At 46.3% G+C, this 17,856-nt stretch overlaps 1 protein-coding gene, 1 long non-coding RNA gene and 1 other non-coding gene across 6 annotated transcripts; 2 read left to right on the top strand and 1 right to left on the bottom strand.

The window, feature by feature from the left end:
• Window positions 1-153: 153 nt before the first annotated feature.
• On the top strand, window positions 154-10,804 carry LOC140626015 (uncharacterized). 2 transcript variants are annotated; one of them, XR_012025254.1, is made up of 5 exons: window positions 154-510; window positions 840-946; window positions 3,525-3,620; window positions 9,114-9,327; window positions 10,055-10,804. It is a non-coding gene; the product is annotated as an uncharacterized lncRNA (long non-coding RNA). The 2 variants fall into 2 exon arrangements; XR_012025253.1 differs by having other exon boundaries at window positions 154-946.
• LOC140626014 (uncharacterized) lies at window positions 201-17,517 on the bottom strand. Of its 3 annotated transcripts, XM_072813654.1 has the most exons (4): window positions 17,212-17,517; window positions 15,933-17,000; window positions 3,318-3,589; window positions 201-810 (listed from the first exon to the last, which is right to left on the bottom strand). In XM_072813654.1, exons 2-3 carry the CDS (start codon window positions 16,362-16,364, stop codon window positions 3,335-3,337), a joined length of 687 nt encoding a protein of 228 aa, XP_072669755.1. In that variant the 5' UTR covers window positions 16,365-17,000; window positions 17,212-17,517; the 3' UTR covers window positions 201-810; window positions 3,318-3,334. The 3 variants fall into 3 exon arrangements, with proteins under 3 accessions (XP_072669755.1, XP_072669753.1, XP_072669754.1); XM_072813652.1 differs by lacking the exon at window positions 201-810 and having other exon boundaries at window positions 2,886-3,589; window positions 17,212-17,515; XM_072813653.1 differs by lacking the exons at window positions 201-810; window positions 17,212-17,517 and having other exon boundaries at window positions 2,886-3,589; window positions 15,933-17,123.
• Window positions 17,492-17,596, top strand: TRNAL-CAA (transfer RNA leucine (anticodon CAA)). Its single transcript has 2 exons — window positions 17,492-17,529; window positions 17,551-17,596. It is a non-coding gene; the product is annotated as a tRNA-Leu (tRNA).
• Window positions 17,597-17,856: the final 260 nt, after the last annotated feature.

The raw sequence follows: 17,856 nt of genomic DNA, 5'->3' as shown, positions 1-17,856 counted from the left end.
CGGTGCGGGCCGCGGCCCCCCGGGTGCGCTCCGAGGCTCGGGGAGCGCCTGGGGAGGCCCGCGCGCGGGCCGCGGGCCTGGGGGCGCGGCGGGGCCCGGAGACCCCCGCGTCCCCGCGCCGAGCGGTCGCGGCCTGGCCTGCACCCCCGGGCCTTTGTGGGTGCCCAGCTCTGCGCGCAGGCCTCCCCGCGGCCCGGAAAGCGCGCTCGGCGCGGGCGGAGGAGACGTCCGCCAGGGAGGCCGGAGGGTGGGACGAGCCCAACGGGCCGCTCCAGCGAACGGCCCCGCTCGCTGGCGCTCGCCATTGTGTTTCCAAAGAGAAAAAGCCTTAATTATCTGAAGGCAGCATCTGTGTAAGGCGGAAGGAGGGGAAGGAGGCCGAGGAGCCCAGCGCGGCCTCTTCCCGCTGCCCTGGAACCACGTGCTTCCCCACCCCAGCTCTGGCTTCCCCTTCGGAGAAACAGGGTGGTCTTTGCACCCTCAACGAGGAGGGAGGCTTCATCCCGTCTTGTAAGGTTTTGACCATAGGTGTTCGTCCGTTAACACAGAGCACGCCCAATGCGCGGGGCGTTGAACGGGACCTAGCGCGCGCGCGTGCTCCTTCCTGCAGGGCCCAGAGCACCATCCCGCCGCCCCAGGCCCTCGCGGTAGCCAGCGCACTGACCAGTCGTCCCTACCTTGCCACTTCCTGGTCTCCTTTGCTGGTTCCTCAGAATCGTCCTCATCCTCGGGATTTCACTGAGTGCAGACAGCCTTGCCTTGCTTTATTTTTCAACGTGCCTCTGTTTTCTTTCATTTCCATGATGACACCTTGGCCGAAATCATTTCAACATTGTCAGCTTGCAGTTGTTTTTTTAGATGAGTTAGTAGCCGGGTGACAAGCATTTCCACGAATTTCCCAATGGCAAGTCTTTCTCTCTAACGTCCTTAGAGAACACCTCCAAAGGTGAGCATCATCCTTAGAAAACTCTGAAATGCTCCTTTCATTCTCTCCCTTCTCACTCACAAATCTTCAAAGCTTCCTTTTCTGCCTCCACGACATTGTCCAAACCCTTGAGCTTGGGGCTCTGGTGAGCACTTAGGGCCTTGAGGCTTTGGCTGTGCCCACCGCAGCCCTCTGCAAACTCATCAACCCTACCCCATCCTTAGAGCATAATCTGAGTGAACTGACTACGCTGCCCTCTCTCCTTCCACTCAGCCTCCCGTGTTCACGCAGAACCTCCAGTTCTGAGGACTTGGTTATTTTCTAGGGGAGACTTTGCCTTGCATAGAACCCCTACCTCAGGGGATCCCTGGGTGGCTCAGCGGTTTAGCACCTGCCTTCCCCCCAGGGAGTGATCCTGGAGTCGGGATCGAGTTCCACCCACGTTGTGCCTCCTGCATGGAGCTCGCTTCTCCCTCTGCCTGTGTTTCTGCCCCCTCTCTGTCACTCATAAATAAATAAATAAATAAAATCTTAAAAAAAAAAAAAAAAAAAGAACCTTTACCTCTCAAAGTTCTCAATCAGGGCCTATATTTAAAGTGGGCAGTGACTTTGTCTTTCACGTAGTCCAACATACTTTATAAATAAGGAAACATAGGAGATGCTCAAGTATCTCAACAAGAGACTCTTCTGCAGGCTCTCCATGCTCTTCTGCAGGCTCTCTATGCTCTCCATTTTGACCCACTCTAGTTACATTGAAAACCACCATTATTATATATTTGTAAATGGAATGGCATGCAAACATAAATGGCTATTAGAGGCAAGAAGGGAACTTAAATGAGGGGCTCAGACCAGGATGCAGCTCAGACCAGGGACCGGTAGGGAAAGATGGGACAGTGACAGAGGACATACGTCCTCCCGAGGCAGCTACCTCTCATCTCTCACTAAGGATTGCCATTGAGAATCTGGGCCCAGCATATTGCCAAGTTTTCAGTTCAAGAGAAGGCAGAAATCTGGGAGGATTTTTTGTTTTTAGTTTTTTAAACATTTATTTATGTCAAAGAAAGCGTGCTCACATGCTGGGGAAGGGCAGAGGGAGAGGGACAGAGTCCTCTCTCCTTCCACTCAGCTGAGTGAGATGCAATGAGCACAGAGCAGATGCAATGAGGAAGGGGCGGTGGGGGCTGGATCCCAGGACCCAGAGATCACAACCTGAGGCAGAGCAAGATGTTTAACCAGCAGAGCTGCCCAGGTGCCCCAGAGATCTGGAGTTTTTGTGTTTTTTTTTTAATTTTTTTTATTTTTATTTATGATAGTCACACACACAGAGAAAGAGAGGCAGAGACACAGGCAGAGGGAGAAGCAGGCTCCATGCACCGGGAGCCCGACGTGGGACTCGATCCCAGGTCTCCAGGATCACGCCCTGGGCCAAAGGCAGGCACCAAACCGCTGCGCCACCCAGGGATCCCGAGATCTGGAGTTTTGTATGAAACTTACTGCATTTTAAGTGTTGAAAACTAAAAATTGTGAAATCATCTCTGCGGATGACATGACTTCCTGGCCTCCAGTTTGGGACTTCTGGGACACCTATTTATTTTAATAAGTGCTTTCAATCTTAATACAACATAGAAAGGACTGCTGTTGAACTAATTTATAGATAATTTCTACTCCTGTCAAGTTTTTTTTTTTTTTTAAGATTTTATTTACTCATTCATTCATTCGTGAGACCTACAGAGAGAGAGGCAGAGACATAGGCAGAGGGAGAACCAGGGGCCATGCAGGGAGCCCAACATGGGACTCGATCCTGGGACTCCATCCTGGGACTCCATCCTGGGACTCCATCCTGGGACTCGAGGATCATGCCCTGGGCCAAAGGCAGATGCTCAACCACTGAGCCACCCAGGCACCCCTGCTTCTGTCAAGTTTTATTCCAGGTAGTAATATGCTCCACTAAAAGATACTTCCCAGGCCACTTTGCTGCCAGTACTGAGATAGGCTCATGATGGCAATGCTCAGTATGAAACCTCATCTAGCTGCTTATGGATATGCTGCTGGGTGGAATGTGGAGACCCCAGGCCCTGAGGCCTTGACCCAGCCTGGCCCAAAGATGTCACTGAAGGTCCTTGATCTTATCACAACAAAGAATTCAAGGACAGACACACAGCACAGTGGATGAGCGGCACAAGTGGGAACGTTTATTAAAGTGAAAGTACCACCTGGAGATGTAAGAGCAAGAAAGCAAGAAACAGAGAGGGCCAGAGGGTATAGAGAGGGAGAGGGAGTGTGCAAGCCAGAGAGCTCAGTGCCTGGGGAGTTCACCTTCTACCTTTCACAGAGCTGTTAACTAGTGCAAGGATTTCTTGGAAGCAAGGTTTCCGCATCTTTTCTTCCTAACCTGCTCAGGGGTTCCTGTCAAGCGCTGCCATCTGGGGCCCATCTGGTATGATCTGGCTCCTCCTGGAGTGCTTCCAGGACAGGCCTGGACTTTCCCCGACGGCTGGCCATGGCCTCTTCCTTGCTGGCCTCCAGGCATCCCATTGGAGCCTCACTAATTGCCAGTTCTAACACTAGGATTAACCTTTGTCCTTCCTTCTTCTTCCAGCCGGAATGTGCACAGGATGGTAGGAGCTTGAGCAGCTGTCCTGAACCATGAAGCAATCTTGAACACTGGAAACCAATTAGGATGGTGTAGTGAGAGGTAAAGAAGCTTGGGTCATTATACACTGCAGTCTGCTTGCATCAAACTTCATATATGTGAGAGAAACTAAAGCCAGTCTTGTGTAAGCCACTTATTTGGATTGTCTGCATATGCAACAAAAGCTAAACCTAACTAAGAAATACAATTATTTTTTGAAAAAATTTTTCCCACATTTTTAAAATGTAAATTGAATCAATTAACATATAGTTCATTATTAGTTTCAGAGGTTGAGTTCAGTGATTCATCAGTCTTTTATAATACCCAGTACTCATCACATCATATGCCCTCCTTCATGCCCATCACCTAATGATTCCATCCCCCACCCATCTCCTCTCCTTCAACTCTGTTTGTTTCCTATGATTAAGAGTTTCTTATGGTTTGTCTCCGTCACTGATTTCATCTTCTTTTCTTTTTCCCTCCCTTCCCCTATGCTTCTCTCTTTTGTTTCTTAAATCCCATATGTAAGTGAAGTCATATGGTATTTGTCTTTCTCTGATTGACTTATTTCTCTTAGCATAATATCCTTTAGCTCCATCCACATCATTGCAAATGGCAAGATTTCTTTTTTTTTTTATTGTCTGTATATCCCACATCTTTATGCATTTATCTGTTGATGGACATCTAGGCACTTTCCACAATTTGGCTATTGTACACATTGCTGCTATGAATATTGGGGTGCAGGTGCCTCTTTGGATTTGTACCTTTGGGGTAAATACCTAGTAATGAAATTGCTGGGTCATAGGGTAGCTGTATTTTCAACTTTTTGAGGAACTTCCCTCCACCTTGTTTTCCAGAGTGTCTGTACCAGCTTACATTCACACCAACAGTGCATGAGGGTTCCCCTTTCTTTGCATCCTCGCCAACATCTGTTGGATGCTCACCCAGATGCCCCTAAAGTATTTTATTTTAAAATTATCCTACCTACTCCCTTTACTCAATCTAGCTACCCTAAGGGTACCAGTAATTTCTACTAGTATTAGCTAAATCCAGAGGATGCTCTTCAGTCTTTATCCTGATGGTTTTTAGGCACTTAACACTGTTGAGCCCTCCCTCCTTGGATCATTCATCCTCAGGTCACTAAGGTGAGTAGGACTTGGTGAGGCCTAAGGTATAGCTGCTTCCTGTAGCTCCTCTTCTCTGCCTCTACCATGTGATGTGGGACAGAATAGAAGCTGAGGACTAGGCCCAAATCTGAATAGGAATTTAGTCCAAGACAAAAGAGAAATTTCAGGTTGGTGTTTGCACATTCAGTAAATGATCCTAGAACATTTGGCCAGCTATTTGGGGGGGAAAATTCCATCTTCTTTCTTTCTTTTTTTTTTTTTAAGATTTTTAAAAAATCTATTTATTTGACACAGAGAGAGAAGTGCTTAAGTAGGGGCAGCAGCAGGCAGAGGGAGAGGGAGAAGCAGGCTCCTTGCTGAGGAGTCTGATGCGGCCAGATCCCAGGACCCTGAGATCATGACCTGAGCTGAAGGCAGATGCTTAACCGACTGAGCCACCCAGGTGCATGCTCCCCTCCTTAAAATATTTTATTTATTTATTTAAGAGACAGAAAGACAGTAGGAGGAACAAAGGAAGAAGGACAGGCCAACTTCAGGCTGAGTACAGAGCCCCATTTGGGGCTCCATCCCAGGATCCTGGGATCATGACCTGAGCCGAAGTCAAGACTTGGGACAGTTAGCTGACTGAGCCACCCAGGAGCCCCCATCTTACTTCTTATACCAAAATATATTTCAGATCGATGAAAGGTTTATTTTTATTTTATTTTATTTTTTAAGATTTCATTTATTTATTCATGAGAAACACAGAGAGAGGTAGAGACATAGGCAGAGGGGAGAAGCAGGCTCCCTGTGGGGAGCCCAATGTAGGACTTGATCCTAGGACCCTAGGACCACACCCTGAGCCTACGGCAGATACTAAACCACTGAGCCCCCTAGGTGTCCCAGGTTTTAAGATTTTATTTATTTATTTGAGAGAGAGAGAGAGCATGAACAGGGAGGAGGAGCAGAAGGAAAGGGAGAAGGAGACTCCCCACTGAGCAGGGAGCCTGACATGGAGTTCGAATCCGGGACTCTGGGATCATGATAAGGCAAACGCTTATCCAACTGAGCCACCCAGGTGCTGTGGAGGCCGAGAAAAATTAAGGCCATTCCACCTCAAGTTAGCATTAGCACAAGTACAGCCATCTTAGGCCCCTGTGAATAAGAGCTGAACTTTACAGGAAAAACTGCAGAATGCCCTCGGCAGGGAATCCCATTTCAGAAAGACAACAGAGCTCAGTTCAGAATTGCCCTCGGCAGAGAATCCCGTATCAGATCTTAAGAAACTCCCCCACCCTTTCCCCCATATTGGAAAAAAAAATTCCTCCCCCCCTCCTGAAAATCCCCTAGACCAGCCCATAAAAAACCCAGCTGTAACCCACTTCCGGGTCCAAGCCCCTGCTCTGCTGTGTGGAGTATACTTGGACCCAGGCTCGAGCTTGTAAGTAAACCCTCGTGTACTTGCATCTGTGTCGGCTCCTTGGTGGTTTCTCGGATTCACAATCTTGGGCACAACAGGCGCCCCTCAGTGAAAAGGCTTATATTTTTAAAATTTCTTTTATAGAAAAGCCCTTTTTAAAAAAACTGGTTGATTTTTTTTTTTAAGTTATCTAGAGGAAGGTCTTTCTAAACATAACCACAAACTCATAAACCACACGTGGATACACTTGATTGCATAAAATTAAAAAGCAAATGACTTCTATACAGAAAAGTACCTTTAAACAGTCGAACAATAAAGGAAAATTAGGAAAAGTATTTTTTGCAAATACACACAATGGATAAATTTCCTTGAGAGACAAAATACTTTCAGAAATATAACTAAAATGCAGAGGAAGTAAGACATAGGAAAAAGAACAGTTGGTTCATAAACATGTGAAAAGAAGTTCAACTCACTCATTGTTCATGGAATAAAATAATGTGATGCTTGTAATTTATGAGATTAGTGAAGATTACAAAGCTCGGCAATACTCGGTATTGGTGAGAATGTGAGGAAAGTCAGCCCTTGGTGTGCTGGGGAATGAATATAAGTTGGGAGAACATTGCTGAGAATAATTTGGTGATAGCTAACAAGTAATTTTAATGCACAAATGTTTGAATCATCCACTCCACTTCTCTCTCATGTAAACAAAGTTGATTGATTATTTAAGGATTGCAATTAGGGCATTGTTTGGGTTTGTAAAATACTGGAACTAACAGAAGCATGCTTCCAGGGGACAGGTTGTTGAAAATACTGTGTGGGCATGCCATGGAATAGTATGTCAGTACCAAAAGGAATGAGTCAAATCTATACATACTAATATGGAAAGATGTCTGAGAGCTTTTCATTGATTCATTATTCAGCAAGTGTTTGTTGACTGTCCAGTATATGCTAGCCTCTCTTCTAAACTCCAGGATATGGCAGGGAACAAAACAGAGGTCTGGACACGTGGAGTTGCTTTCTAGAGGGAAAGATGGACGATAAGCAAATCAAGAAATAGATGGATAGTATGAGAGATGCCATGAGAAATGAATCCCATTGTGGAAAGTGGAAAGTGATTGGGTGTTACTGTATATGGGCCTCCAGGGGAGGTTTCTCTGATGAGGTCGCCAAATGGCTGCTGGGGTTTTGACTCTCAAATGTATATGTCATTGGGCATTTTCCCAGAGAAATGGAAACTTACATTCACACAAAAATCTGCATTCAAACAGGAAGTGTCCCATTATGGGGAGAACAAAAGCAAAAGAAATGTAGAAAAATTAAACCTCTTTAGTACCCACAGCCCATTGATAAATCCTTGAAAGAGGCAGAGAGACCTTCCTCTGGAAGCTCGGCTGCTCAATGTTAATACTCTGCTGAGGGCAGCAGGCAACCTTAGCCTGATATTAGCCTGACATCCAGGATCCTGTGAGTCTTTAACATATAAAAATCCCTTTAGAGGGACGCCTTGGTGGCTCAGCGGTTGGGTGTCTGCTTTTGGCTAGGAGCGAGATCCTGGGTGCAGGGATTGAGTCCCATGTCGGGCTCCCTGTGAGGAGCCTGCTTCTCCCTCTGTCTGTGTCTCTGCCTCTTTCTCTGTGTCTATCATGAATAAGTAACATCTTAAAAAAAAATTCCTTTAGAACCTTCCTGTATCTCCACCCCCAGGACACATGTTGGTGGTCATCCCCCAAGCCTATGGCCCTCTGATATTCATCTGGAGGGTCTCAGGACTCAGGTTTTATTTATTTTTTTAAATATTTTTTTAAAAGATTTTATTTATTTATTCATGAGAGACACAGAGAGAGAGAGAGAGAGATGCAGAGACACAGGCAGAGGGAGAAGCAGGCTCCATGCAAGGAGCCCAACGTGGGACTCAATCCTGGGACTCCAGGATCATGCCCTGGGCTGAAGGCGGAGCTAAACTGCTGAGCCACCCAGGGATCCCCAGGACTCAGGTTTTATTAGAGGTAATGAATGACCTTATCTTTTTTTTTTTTTTTTTTGAATGACCTTATCTTGTTCCAAAATACCTGGGAGGCTTACACAATCCCTATTCCCCTCCCAATTTGAAAGTTTACAATGGGCCATTCCTCATGACCCCAGAGCAGTTCTTGTCCATGGTTCCTGTCCCTGTGCTTTAATAAAACCACCTTTTTTACATCAAAGACGTTTCAAGAATTCTTTCTGGACCCTTTGCTCCCAGACCCCAGTATCACATCACATCATCCCAGGTAAACCAAGACCAACCATCACACTGTCGAAGATCCTATCCAGAAGGCTCTTGTCCACGGAAAAGTTCCCGTCAGTGTCTTTGGCCATTGCCACAGGAGGTTGGGAAGTGCATGCTTTCTGAGCACACTGGCTTACGGGGATAAAAATCTGGGTTTGAGGGACGCCTGGGTGGCTTAGCGGTTGAGCATCTGCCTTCGGCCCAGGGCATGATCCTGGAGTCTCAGGATGGAGTCCTGCATCAGGCTCCCTGGATGGAGCCTGCTCCTCTCTCTGCCTGTGTCTCTGCCTATCTATCTCTCTGTGTCTCTCATGAATAGATAAATAAGATCTTTTATCTTTATTCATGAGAGATGCAGAGAGAGAGAGAGAGAGAGAAGCTGAGAGAGAAGTAGGCCCCATGCAGGAAGCCTGATGTGGGATTCAATCTCAGGACTCCAGGCTCATGCCCTGGGCCTAAGGCAGGCACTAAACCGCCGAGCCACCCAGGGATCCCTAAATAAGATCTTTAAAAAAAAAAATCTGGGTTCAAAAGCAAAAAAAGAGGAAGGTGAAAATGGATATTAGCAGTTTCCGTCCCAAGCCCCGAGTTAGTATCTGTGACCTAATTTCCGGGTTTCTATGAAACCCCTCCTTTGACTCTTCCCTTTCGCCATCTCTCTGACGTCACACAAAACAGTATGGGAAACATGACCACGGGCCAAACCTGCCCTGGTCTTCATCTTGTCCTTGTCACCTTTATTTTCCACCTTCTTCCCTCAGACTGAAGTCACAAGTCCCCACAAAGCCATCCTGAGGGATGTGCGTCTGCTGTGGGCTGAGTCCTCTGGGCTGCCTAGACTGTCGTGTGTGCTGGGAGGGGCCCCAGGACAAGAGACGCCACTGTCGCTGGAACCTCAGCGAGGAACCCCAGCAAGGAACCCCATGCGTGTAGAGGTCACTTCCTGGGGAAAATGAAGGCCAGACCTCTCTTTAGGTGAGGCCAGATTCCTTAATGCACAAAACCCATGAACAGAAGAAGAGAAAACCTTCATCAAAGTATCAGAAATGTCTCAAACTTTATTAAGTAAATAAGTAAAAAGCCTGCTCTTCCATCGTTGATCTTACTGCAGCTTGGATGAGCATTTCAGGGCAGTGCGTGAAAGGAGACAAAAGAGCCCAGCAGCCTCTAAGTTTCTTTCTTTTGCTCTCTGGTGGATATGGAGGGGATAGATGGCTGGGGGTAGGGGGTTTGGGGGTAGGGGTGGGAGGAGAGCAAGATGGAGGGCTTGCTAGGTCCACAATTTAAAAATTCTAGAGAGGGATCCCTGGGTGGCGCGGCGGTTTGGCGCCTGCCTTTGGCCCAGGGCGCGATCCTGGAGACCCGGGATCGAATCCCACGTCGGGCTCCCGGTGCATGGAGCCTGCTTCTCCCTCTGCCTGTGTCTCTGCCTCTCTCTCTCTCTGTGACTATCATAAATAAATAAAAATTGAAAAAAAATATTTAAAAAAAAAAAAAATTCTAGAGAAATGGTCACGTTCCTAGTAATCTGGAGGCATTTCTGTGTTGGAGTGAATAGTTATCTTTTGTATCTTTTTATTTTGCACCATGTGCATGCCTTTGTTATCTAAGGCAAATAAAAAAATATATAAGGACATGAATGTATTCTCAAGGATAGGGATGCCAGGGTGGCTCAGAGGTTAAGCATCTGTCTGTCTTCCAGGGTCCTGGAATCAAGTCCTGCATCAGGCTCTCCACAGGGAGCCTGCTTCTTCCTCTGCCTATGTCTCTGCTTCTCTCTCTGTGTCTCTCATGAATAAATAAATAAAATCTTAAAAAAAATTCTCAAGCATATAAAGTACTCCTTTCTGCACAGAAAAATGGATATTCTACTTTAAACTTCAAACTTTAAAAAATGCTTTTGCCTGACTAAAGGAATGGGTTTTGTTTCAGGAATTTACTTTCTGACTTGAGAAATATTGGTCCATTTACAAATAAGCTCTGAAGTTTCTTCTCACAGTAAAAGAAATATAAAGTGAGATAACAGTCTGTCCATTCCTCAGCATTTGAAAATTTCCATTATATCATTCATCTTGCTATTTTCAGATTTATTTACTATTCAAATCTAGTTTTTTTTTGATCTAGAAAAACAAGGAGAACCAAAGTAGTTAAAAAGAAAACAGCAAAGAAAAAAAATCATCAAAAATGTATTAGTTTAAAAATTATGGTACATGAAACAACATGATTCTGTCATTAAAAACGACATGTGTGGGATGCCTGAGTGGCTCAGTTGGTTGAACGTCTGCCTTTGGCTCAGGTCATGATCTCAGCGTCCGGGATTGAGTCCTGCATCAGGCTCCCTGCTCAGCAGCGAGGCTTCTCCCTCTGCCTCTCCCTTTGTGATCTTTCTGGCTCTCACTCGCTCTCTCTAAAATCAGATCTTTTTTAAAAAAATGTTTGTACTGATGGGAAAAGACACCCACATTATGTTGTTTGTTAGAAACAAGTTGCAGTACACTGAATAGAGTGAATTAATTTTTTTGTAAGATAATAATGTACAAATGTACACACTAAAAAATATGTAGAGGAATGTAGCCCAAATTAATAAGGCTGTGATATGCCAGGAGTGCCTGGGTGGCCCCATCGATTAGGCATCCAACTCTTGGATTTGGCTCACATCCTGATCTCAGGGTCTGGGCTCCAGCCCCTCATTAGGCTCTGCACTCAGGAAGAAGTGTGCTTGAGATCCTCTCTCTTCCTCTCTCTCTTTCTCTCTCTCAAATAAATAAGTAAAATCGTTTTAAAATTGGGTATGAGGTGTCAGAAGGCCTGGGAGGAAGGAATAGATTATGGTTGATATCTGCTTTCTAGGTTGTATTTTTCTGCAATGTATGTTTTATTTTTACTACAAACATATGCTATTTTATAAGCAGAAAATATAGTAGAGATAATCTCAGAGTTATAAAAAGGGAGGGATTTTAGGGAGCTAGGCAAGAAACCAAAGGGTTAGATGCCAAGAACTTGAGGCATTCTTCCTCCTCAGACTTTTTTTCTTTCCAAAATTTAAAACTCTCATGTCTGACTGCATTCTTTTCAAGCACCTCAAATCCTTTGTGGCTGCCTATGGACGTGGTAATAATTAAACCATTGGGAGGATATTGTAAACTGTGAGAGAATCTGACTTCTAGAAGTTTAAGAGTGAAGAAAATGTGGACAGACAGCACTGATCATTTTGGCTTCCAAGGGGTCAAGTCCTACATCAGGGTCCTTGCTGGGAGCCTGCTTCTCCTTCTGCCTATGTGTCTGCCTTTCTCTCTGTGTCTCTCATGAATGAATAAATAAAATAAATCTTAAAAAAAAAAACTGTACTTATATATTTGAGAGAGAGAGAGCAAGCACATGAGCAGGGGAAGGGGCAGAGGGAAAGCAGACTCCCCATGAGCAGGGAGCCCAATGCCAATGCCCAATGCCAGATGTGGGGACATCTTCAGGCTGATCCCAAGACCCTAAGAACATAACCTGAGCCAAAGTTAGATGCTTAATGGACTGATCCCCCCAGCTGTGCCTGACCTGTCCTTTTAAACAGCAAGGGTTTGGGGGATTTTGTTGAATACAGGCACTTTGATATGAGCAGAGGGTGTCTGGTAAACACACTAGACAAGATCCCTGCCCTTGGGGAGCTCACCAGCACTGGGGGCTGGGTGGGGGCGAGTGGAAGCTGCCTCCACGGTGCTCACCATCAGCTTCTTTCCTCCCCATTGGCACACTGTGCCATCAGGACATGGGGTTTCCTCTACCCCCTTGAATCTGGGCTGGCCTGCAAATAGCTGATCAACAGAGTACAGCAGAAATTCAGCTGTGCTTGGCCCAGCCTGGGTGAGAAAGACCCTGCCTTGGTCTCTTAGTCCTCAGCCACCAGGGAAGATGTCTTAGTGTGCTTGGTTTGCCATAACAATACCAGACCGGGTGGCTTACACACAGAGATTTATTTTCTCAGTTTATTTTCTGGAAACTGGAAGTCCTGGATCAGAGTGTCAGCAGACTTGGCTTCTCCTGAGGCCTCTGTCCTTAGCATGCAGGTGGCCACTCCCTCTGGGTCCTTGGTATGGCCTTTTCTTTGTGCACATTCACTCCCAGTAGCTCTTCCTCTTCTTCTCAGGACACCAGTCCCATTGTATGAGGCCCCCTCCTTATGACCTCATTTAACTTTAATCTACCAGTCACACTGGGGGTTAGAGCTTTAGCATACGAACTTGAGAAGGCACGATTCAGTCTATAACAACATTTGACTACTCTACCATGGGACTCTAAAGAGGGGACAAGGGCTCAGCTGAGCCCATGTGTCTAGCCATTCCCTGACAAAGGCTTTAGCTGAATGAAGAGCTACCCAACTGCCGCACAGCTGCATTCTGACAGGTTGATGCCCGTGCAGAAGCGAAGTCACCCCGATGAGCCCTGATTTGGGTGTACTTTGTTACCTGGGATGAAATAATTATAATAAGGAGCAACATTAGGTGATCAGGCGAATCAGTATGTAATTGTGACCATCAGGAGTAGGAGTGACACTCTGGATGGAAAGAAGAAATCATCCAAGGACCCGGAATGCACTGGGCCTGAAGGTTACACCACCGTTTTGAGCTCCGGGACTGTTTCTCTTTTGTTTCTGTGCTGAACTTGAATAAGCAGTTGCCCCTGCTCTCCTAGCAGTTGACCTGCTTCCTCAGATTCAGCCTCTCAAAAACCTTTATCTTCCCAAGATACAACAATTCCTCTCTTCTTGTAACATCTTCAGAACTTATACTGTGGAGCATCTAATTGACCCTGAGTAAGAAACTATCTTATACTGTAATTTTGAAATACACATGAAGTGTACAACTTCTCAATGTATAGTGTAATTGAACTGTTACGTGTGTAGTCATCATTCAGATCATAATGAAGAATATTTTCAGGATCCCAGAGGCTCCCTTATGCTCCCCCTCCATCAATACCCACCCCCAAGAGTTATTCAAAGGAAAGCACTGTTCTAAATTTCCAGACACATTAATTTCACCTGTTCTTGAACTCGTATTAAATGGAATCATACACAAAACTACAATGAGATACCACCTCACACTAATCAGAATGGTTAAAATTGACTCAGGAAATGACAGATGTTGGCCAGGATGTGGCGAAAGGGGAACTCTCTTACACTGTTGATGGGAATGCAAGCTGGTGCAGCCACTCTGGAAAACAGTGTGGAAGTTCCTCAAAAAGTTAAAAATAGACCTACTCCATGATCTAGCAATTGCAGTACTAAGTATTTACCCAAGGGATACAAAAACACAGATTTGAAGGGGTACGTCCTCCCCAATGTCTATAGCAACATTATCTACAATAGGCAAATTATGGAAATAGCCCAAGTATCCATGGACAGATGAATGGATAAAGCAGATGTGGTATATATATAATGGAATATTACTCAGCCATCAGAAAGGATGAAATATTGCCATTTGCAACAACATGGATGGAGCTAGAATGTATAATGCTAAGTGAAATAAGTCAATCAGAGAGGGATGCCTGGATGGCTTGGTGGTTGAGCATATGCCTTTGGCTCAGGGTCTTTGATCCCAGGGTCTAGGGATTGAGTCCTGCATCAGGTTCCCCCCAGGGAGCCTGCTTCTCCCTCTGCCTGTGTCTCTGCCTCTTTCTGTGTGTGTCTCAAATAAATAAATAAATAAATAAATAAATAAATAAATAAATAAATAAATAAAATCTTAAAAAAAAAGTCAGGGAGAGATAAATACCATATGATTTTACTTGTATGTAGAATTCAAATTACTTTTCACACCAATATTTGGTGAGTTAAATATATATATACTGGCCATCTGAGTAGATTTGTAATGGTAACTCATTGTGATTTTGATTTTAATCTGATAAATATGATATTGAATATCTTTTTCACATGGTTCCTGAGCATTAGAATGGCCTTGTTAGTGAAGTGCCTGATGAAGTCTTTAGCCCATTAAAAAAATAAGGTATTTGTCTTTTTCTTGTTGATTTGTAGTCATGCTTTATATATTTAGAATGAGTCCTTTGTCAGATATGTATATTGCAAATATATTCTCCCAGCTTATGGCTTCCCTTTTAACTTTTTAATTATCTTTTTGATGAGTAGTTTTCAGTTTTGATGAATTCCACTTTATCAACTTACTTCTTTTTTGGTTACTATTGCTGTTTTTGAAACCTTTGCCTACCTGGAGTTCATTAAGATATTCTTCTTCTAGAAGCTTTACTTTCCCTTTCATATTTAGGTGTATGACCCATTTTTAATTCATTTCTGGATTTGCTATGTTAAAAAGAAAACTGCAATCCCAAAATGGCACCAGTTAGGTTAATAAGCCAAAACTAATCCCTGTCCTGAGTGCAGCCTCAACTCCCAGGAATGTTAAGTTTAACCAGACCACACAGAATTTCCTGGTCAGTGCCAGTGAGGTAATCTGTCACAGGGCCCCTTCATCCCCCAAAGGAAGATGAAGTCACCCACCTATTAAAGGTGTCCCCTTTATGTCCCCAAATGAAGGTGACTGACTCTGAAATAATCTTTTTCTGTTGATGACTTTCTTGTCCTGCCTTTGAAAACCTCCCCCTTTCTGTAGCCCTTTGGAGCTCCTCTCTACTTGGCTGGATGGGATGCTGCCCAATCCAGGAGTCGATTAATAAAGCCAACTAGATCTTTAAAATATAGACAGTTGAATTTTTGTTATTTAACAAGTGTGAGATAGGAATCTAGATTTAGTTTTTTCCCCAGTTGGTCCAGCACCATTTATTGAAAAGCTGTATCATTGGCATGCCTGGGCAGCTCAGTGGTTGAGCCTCTGCCTTTGGCTCAGGGCCTAATCCTGGATTCCAAGGATCCAGTCCCACAGGGCTCCTTGCTGGGTGGGCTCCTTGCATGGCGCCTGCTTCTCCTCCCTCTGCCTGTGTCTCTGCCTCTCTTTCTGTGTCTCTCATGAATAAATAAATAAAATCTTTATTAAAAAAAAAAGCTGTATCATCAATTTTCAAATGCATATATGTCTCATCACTTCCTTTTAGCTCTGTGTCCCTGAAAGCAGAAGGTAGATACAGTCATGGAAAACCAGTTCACCAAATTTGCTTGTATATTTTAATTAATTATAAAATTTACATTAATTCATATATGTTGGGGTGGTTTTGGCAGCTTTTAAAGATTTCTGTGAGGTTCTAATGGACCATTAAGATTATTATTTGTCTTCATGATGGCATTTTAGGGAAGATTTAATTTGTCCTTAGCTAAGCAAAGGACAGATTGAGAGACATAAAAAGAATATATTCATGAAAGTTTATTTATTATAAGAATATATCCCTAAGAATCCTTTATATTTGGGCATAGGTTCTTCATGGACAGCTTTTTGTTGATATATTTATTTACTCAGTTATTCGTGAATTCAACAAATACTGAATAAATTCTCAAATACATATTTCATTTTTAGTTAAATCAGTGTTGAGTTCTCGTCATTATGACTTCCTACTATTTTCCTAATACGATACACCATCATTACTTTTCCTGCCTTTGACAGCCTTTGCTCCTGCAGCAGACCTACCTGCTTCCTGTTTCTCTGCCGGCTCTTCCCTGCGCTGAATCCTGAGCCGGCAACCGCTTGCTGATGTCTGTGGTCGCGGGGCCCCGCGTCTGCCCCCTCCTCACGCCCCCTGGAACTCGTCCCTGCGGCGGGTCCCCTAGTCCCGGTTTCACATCTTCCGCTTTCTCCCTGGAATTCCCGTTCTGCGGAACGATGCCTCAGAAGCCTCCAGGAGGAAGGACTTGGGAACCTGGGCGCCCGCGCGCACTTGGCTGGCGGCGCCCGGGCGCTGGGGTCCCTTGCGCGGTTTGGGTTCGAGGCAGCGGTGGCCGGGACACCGCGGCTGCGTCTCAGGCTTCCCCGTGTCCGCAGGGAGGGTGCCCTCTCGTCCCAGCCCTTGAGATGCCGCCTTTCCTGTTTCCTCTCTGGAAGCTTGCAGGATCCTCCCTTCATCCCCCAGGTCCTGCCCTTTCTCGATGCGCTTCAGTGCGGGGCATCCTTCTCCGCCACCGCGCGGGCCGTGAGTGGACCCGCGTTCACCTGCAGCTGGGGGGGCTCCGGTTCTGCAAAACGAGCCTGTGTCGCGTCCTGCTCTCCTTTTCATGTTCTCCTTGTCTCTTCCTGGAAACCCCGGTGTTTTGATGGCATACCTTTTACCAAATACCCTTTTATTTTCTTCTGGACTGTCCCCTGCTTTCCACATCCACCCCACACTTGGCAGGAGATGGCCGCAACCGTATTTAGGGAGTCTTAAAAATCTCTGCCACCATAATATTAATTTTAAGACTTCCCCTTCTCTTCTTGTGTCGCGAACACCCTATCTCCTCTTACCTCACTGAGGACTTGATTCTAATTTTCTAAAAATCCAGTTTCCCGCTTGGGTTTGTTTCGCTTTAGCTCTTCTTCCACCTCCTGTTAGTTTTCGTCTTTATCCTGGAAATATTTTCACAAACCTCCAACGATTTTTGTGTGTCGTCCCTGCTTGAAACAAGGACCCGCAGACCGGCCCGTGGGAGGTGTGCGCCGTGGAGCAAGCTCGCCGGGGGGGAGAGTCGGGGACGCGCGGGGCCTGCCGCGTGGTTGCTGGGCCTGCAAAGTAGATCTCGGTGTCCGCGTGGGTTCTCTGCACCCGCGCACCCTGGCCCCCCGCAGGACGCGCGCGCGGCCGGAGGACCTCCCCGGGGCTCTGGGATCCTCGGGGAGGGTGCGTGAAGACATCCCCCCACCCCCGCCGCCACCTGCTGCTTTGGGCCGCGCGCCTTGCCCTCTGCTCCCCCCCCGTCCACGCTCGCTCGCCCACCTCCCTGCTGAGCTCCGCGCGTTTTTCCAGAGCCGCGTCCCACGCGCTGGGCTCGCGCAGGGCGGGGAGGGCAGGGGACTGCAGAGGAATCCGAAGGCAGCCTGCGTGGAGAGCAAAGCCTCACGACTTCACTCCAAGTTCCTGCTCCGCCGGGAAAGCGAGTCAGTCCATCCTCACTTCTCGGCTGGAGCCTGACCTGTCGAGGATTCTCGTGGGTTATACCGGCTGCTCATTTATAACAACGGAAGATTATATCCATGTGGGGCCCGGGTTTCCGGGTGTCAGGATGGCCGAGTGGTCTAAGGCGCCAGACTCAAGCTCCGCTTCCTCGAAGGAGGGTTCTGGTCTCCGCATGGAGGCGTGGGTTCGAATCCCACTTCTGACACGTCCTTTTTGCCCGCCTCGGATCTCAACTGTTCTCCTTCTGTCTTCTGTCTGCTTTTCCTTTTGCGACCCCGAAGCCGGGCCTTAGGGAGGCTGTCCCTTTCCTTCCCCGCTTCGGTGACAGTGACCGGGGACCACGTCCCTCCCGCACCCTCTGTTCATCGCAGGCGCTTGCCAGGGCGCGCGTGGATCCGGGACGTGGACGCAGGGACGTGCGAGCCACACAGCCGGTCCCCATCCCGGGGACCTGCTCCAGCCCCT

Source organism: Canis lupus, chromosome 37, assembly GCF_048164855.1.
Source record: "Canis lupus baileyi chromosome 37, mCanLup2.hap1, whole genome shotgun sequence".
In the NCBI taxonomy this organism is placed as follows: domain Eukaryota; kingdom Metazoa; phylum Chordata; class Mammalia; order Carnivora; family Canidae; genus Canis; species Canis lupus.
Note: the sequence above shows the minus strand (reverse complement) of the source record. Positions and strands in the feature narration are given on the sequence as shown.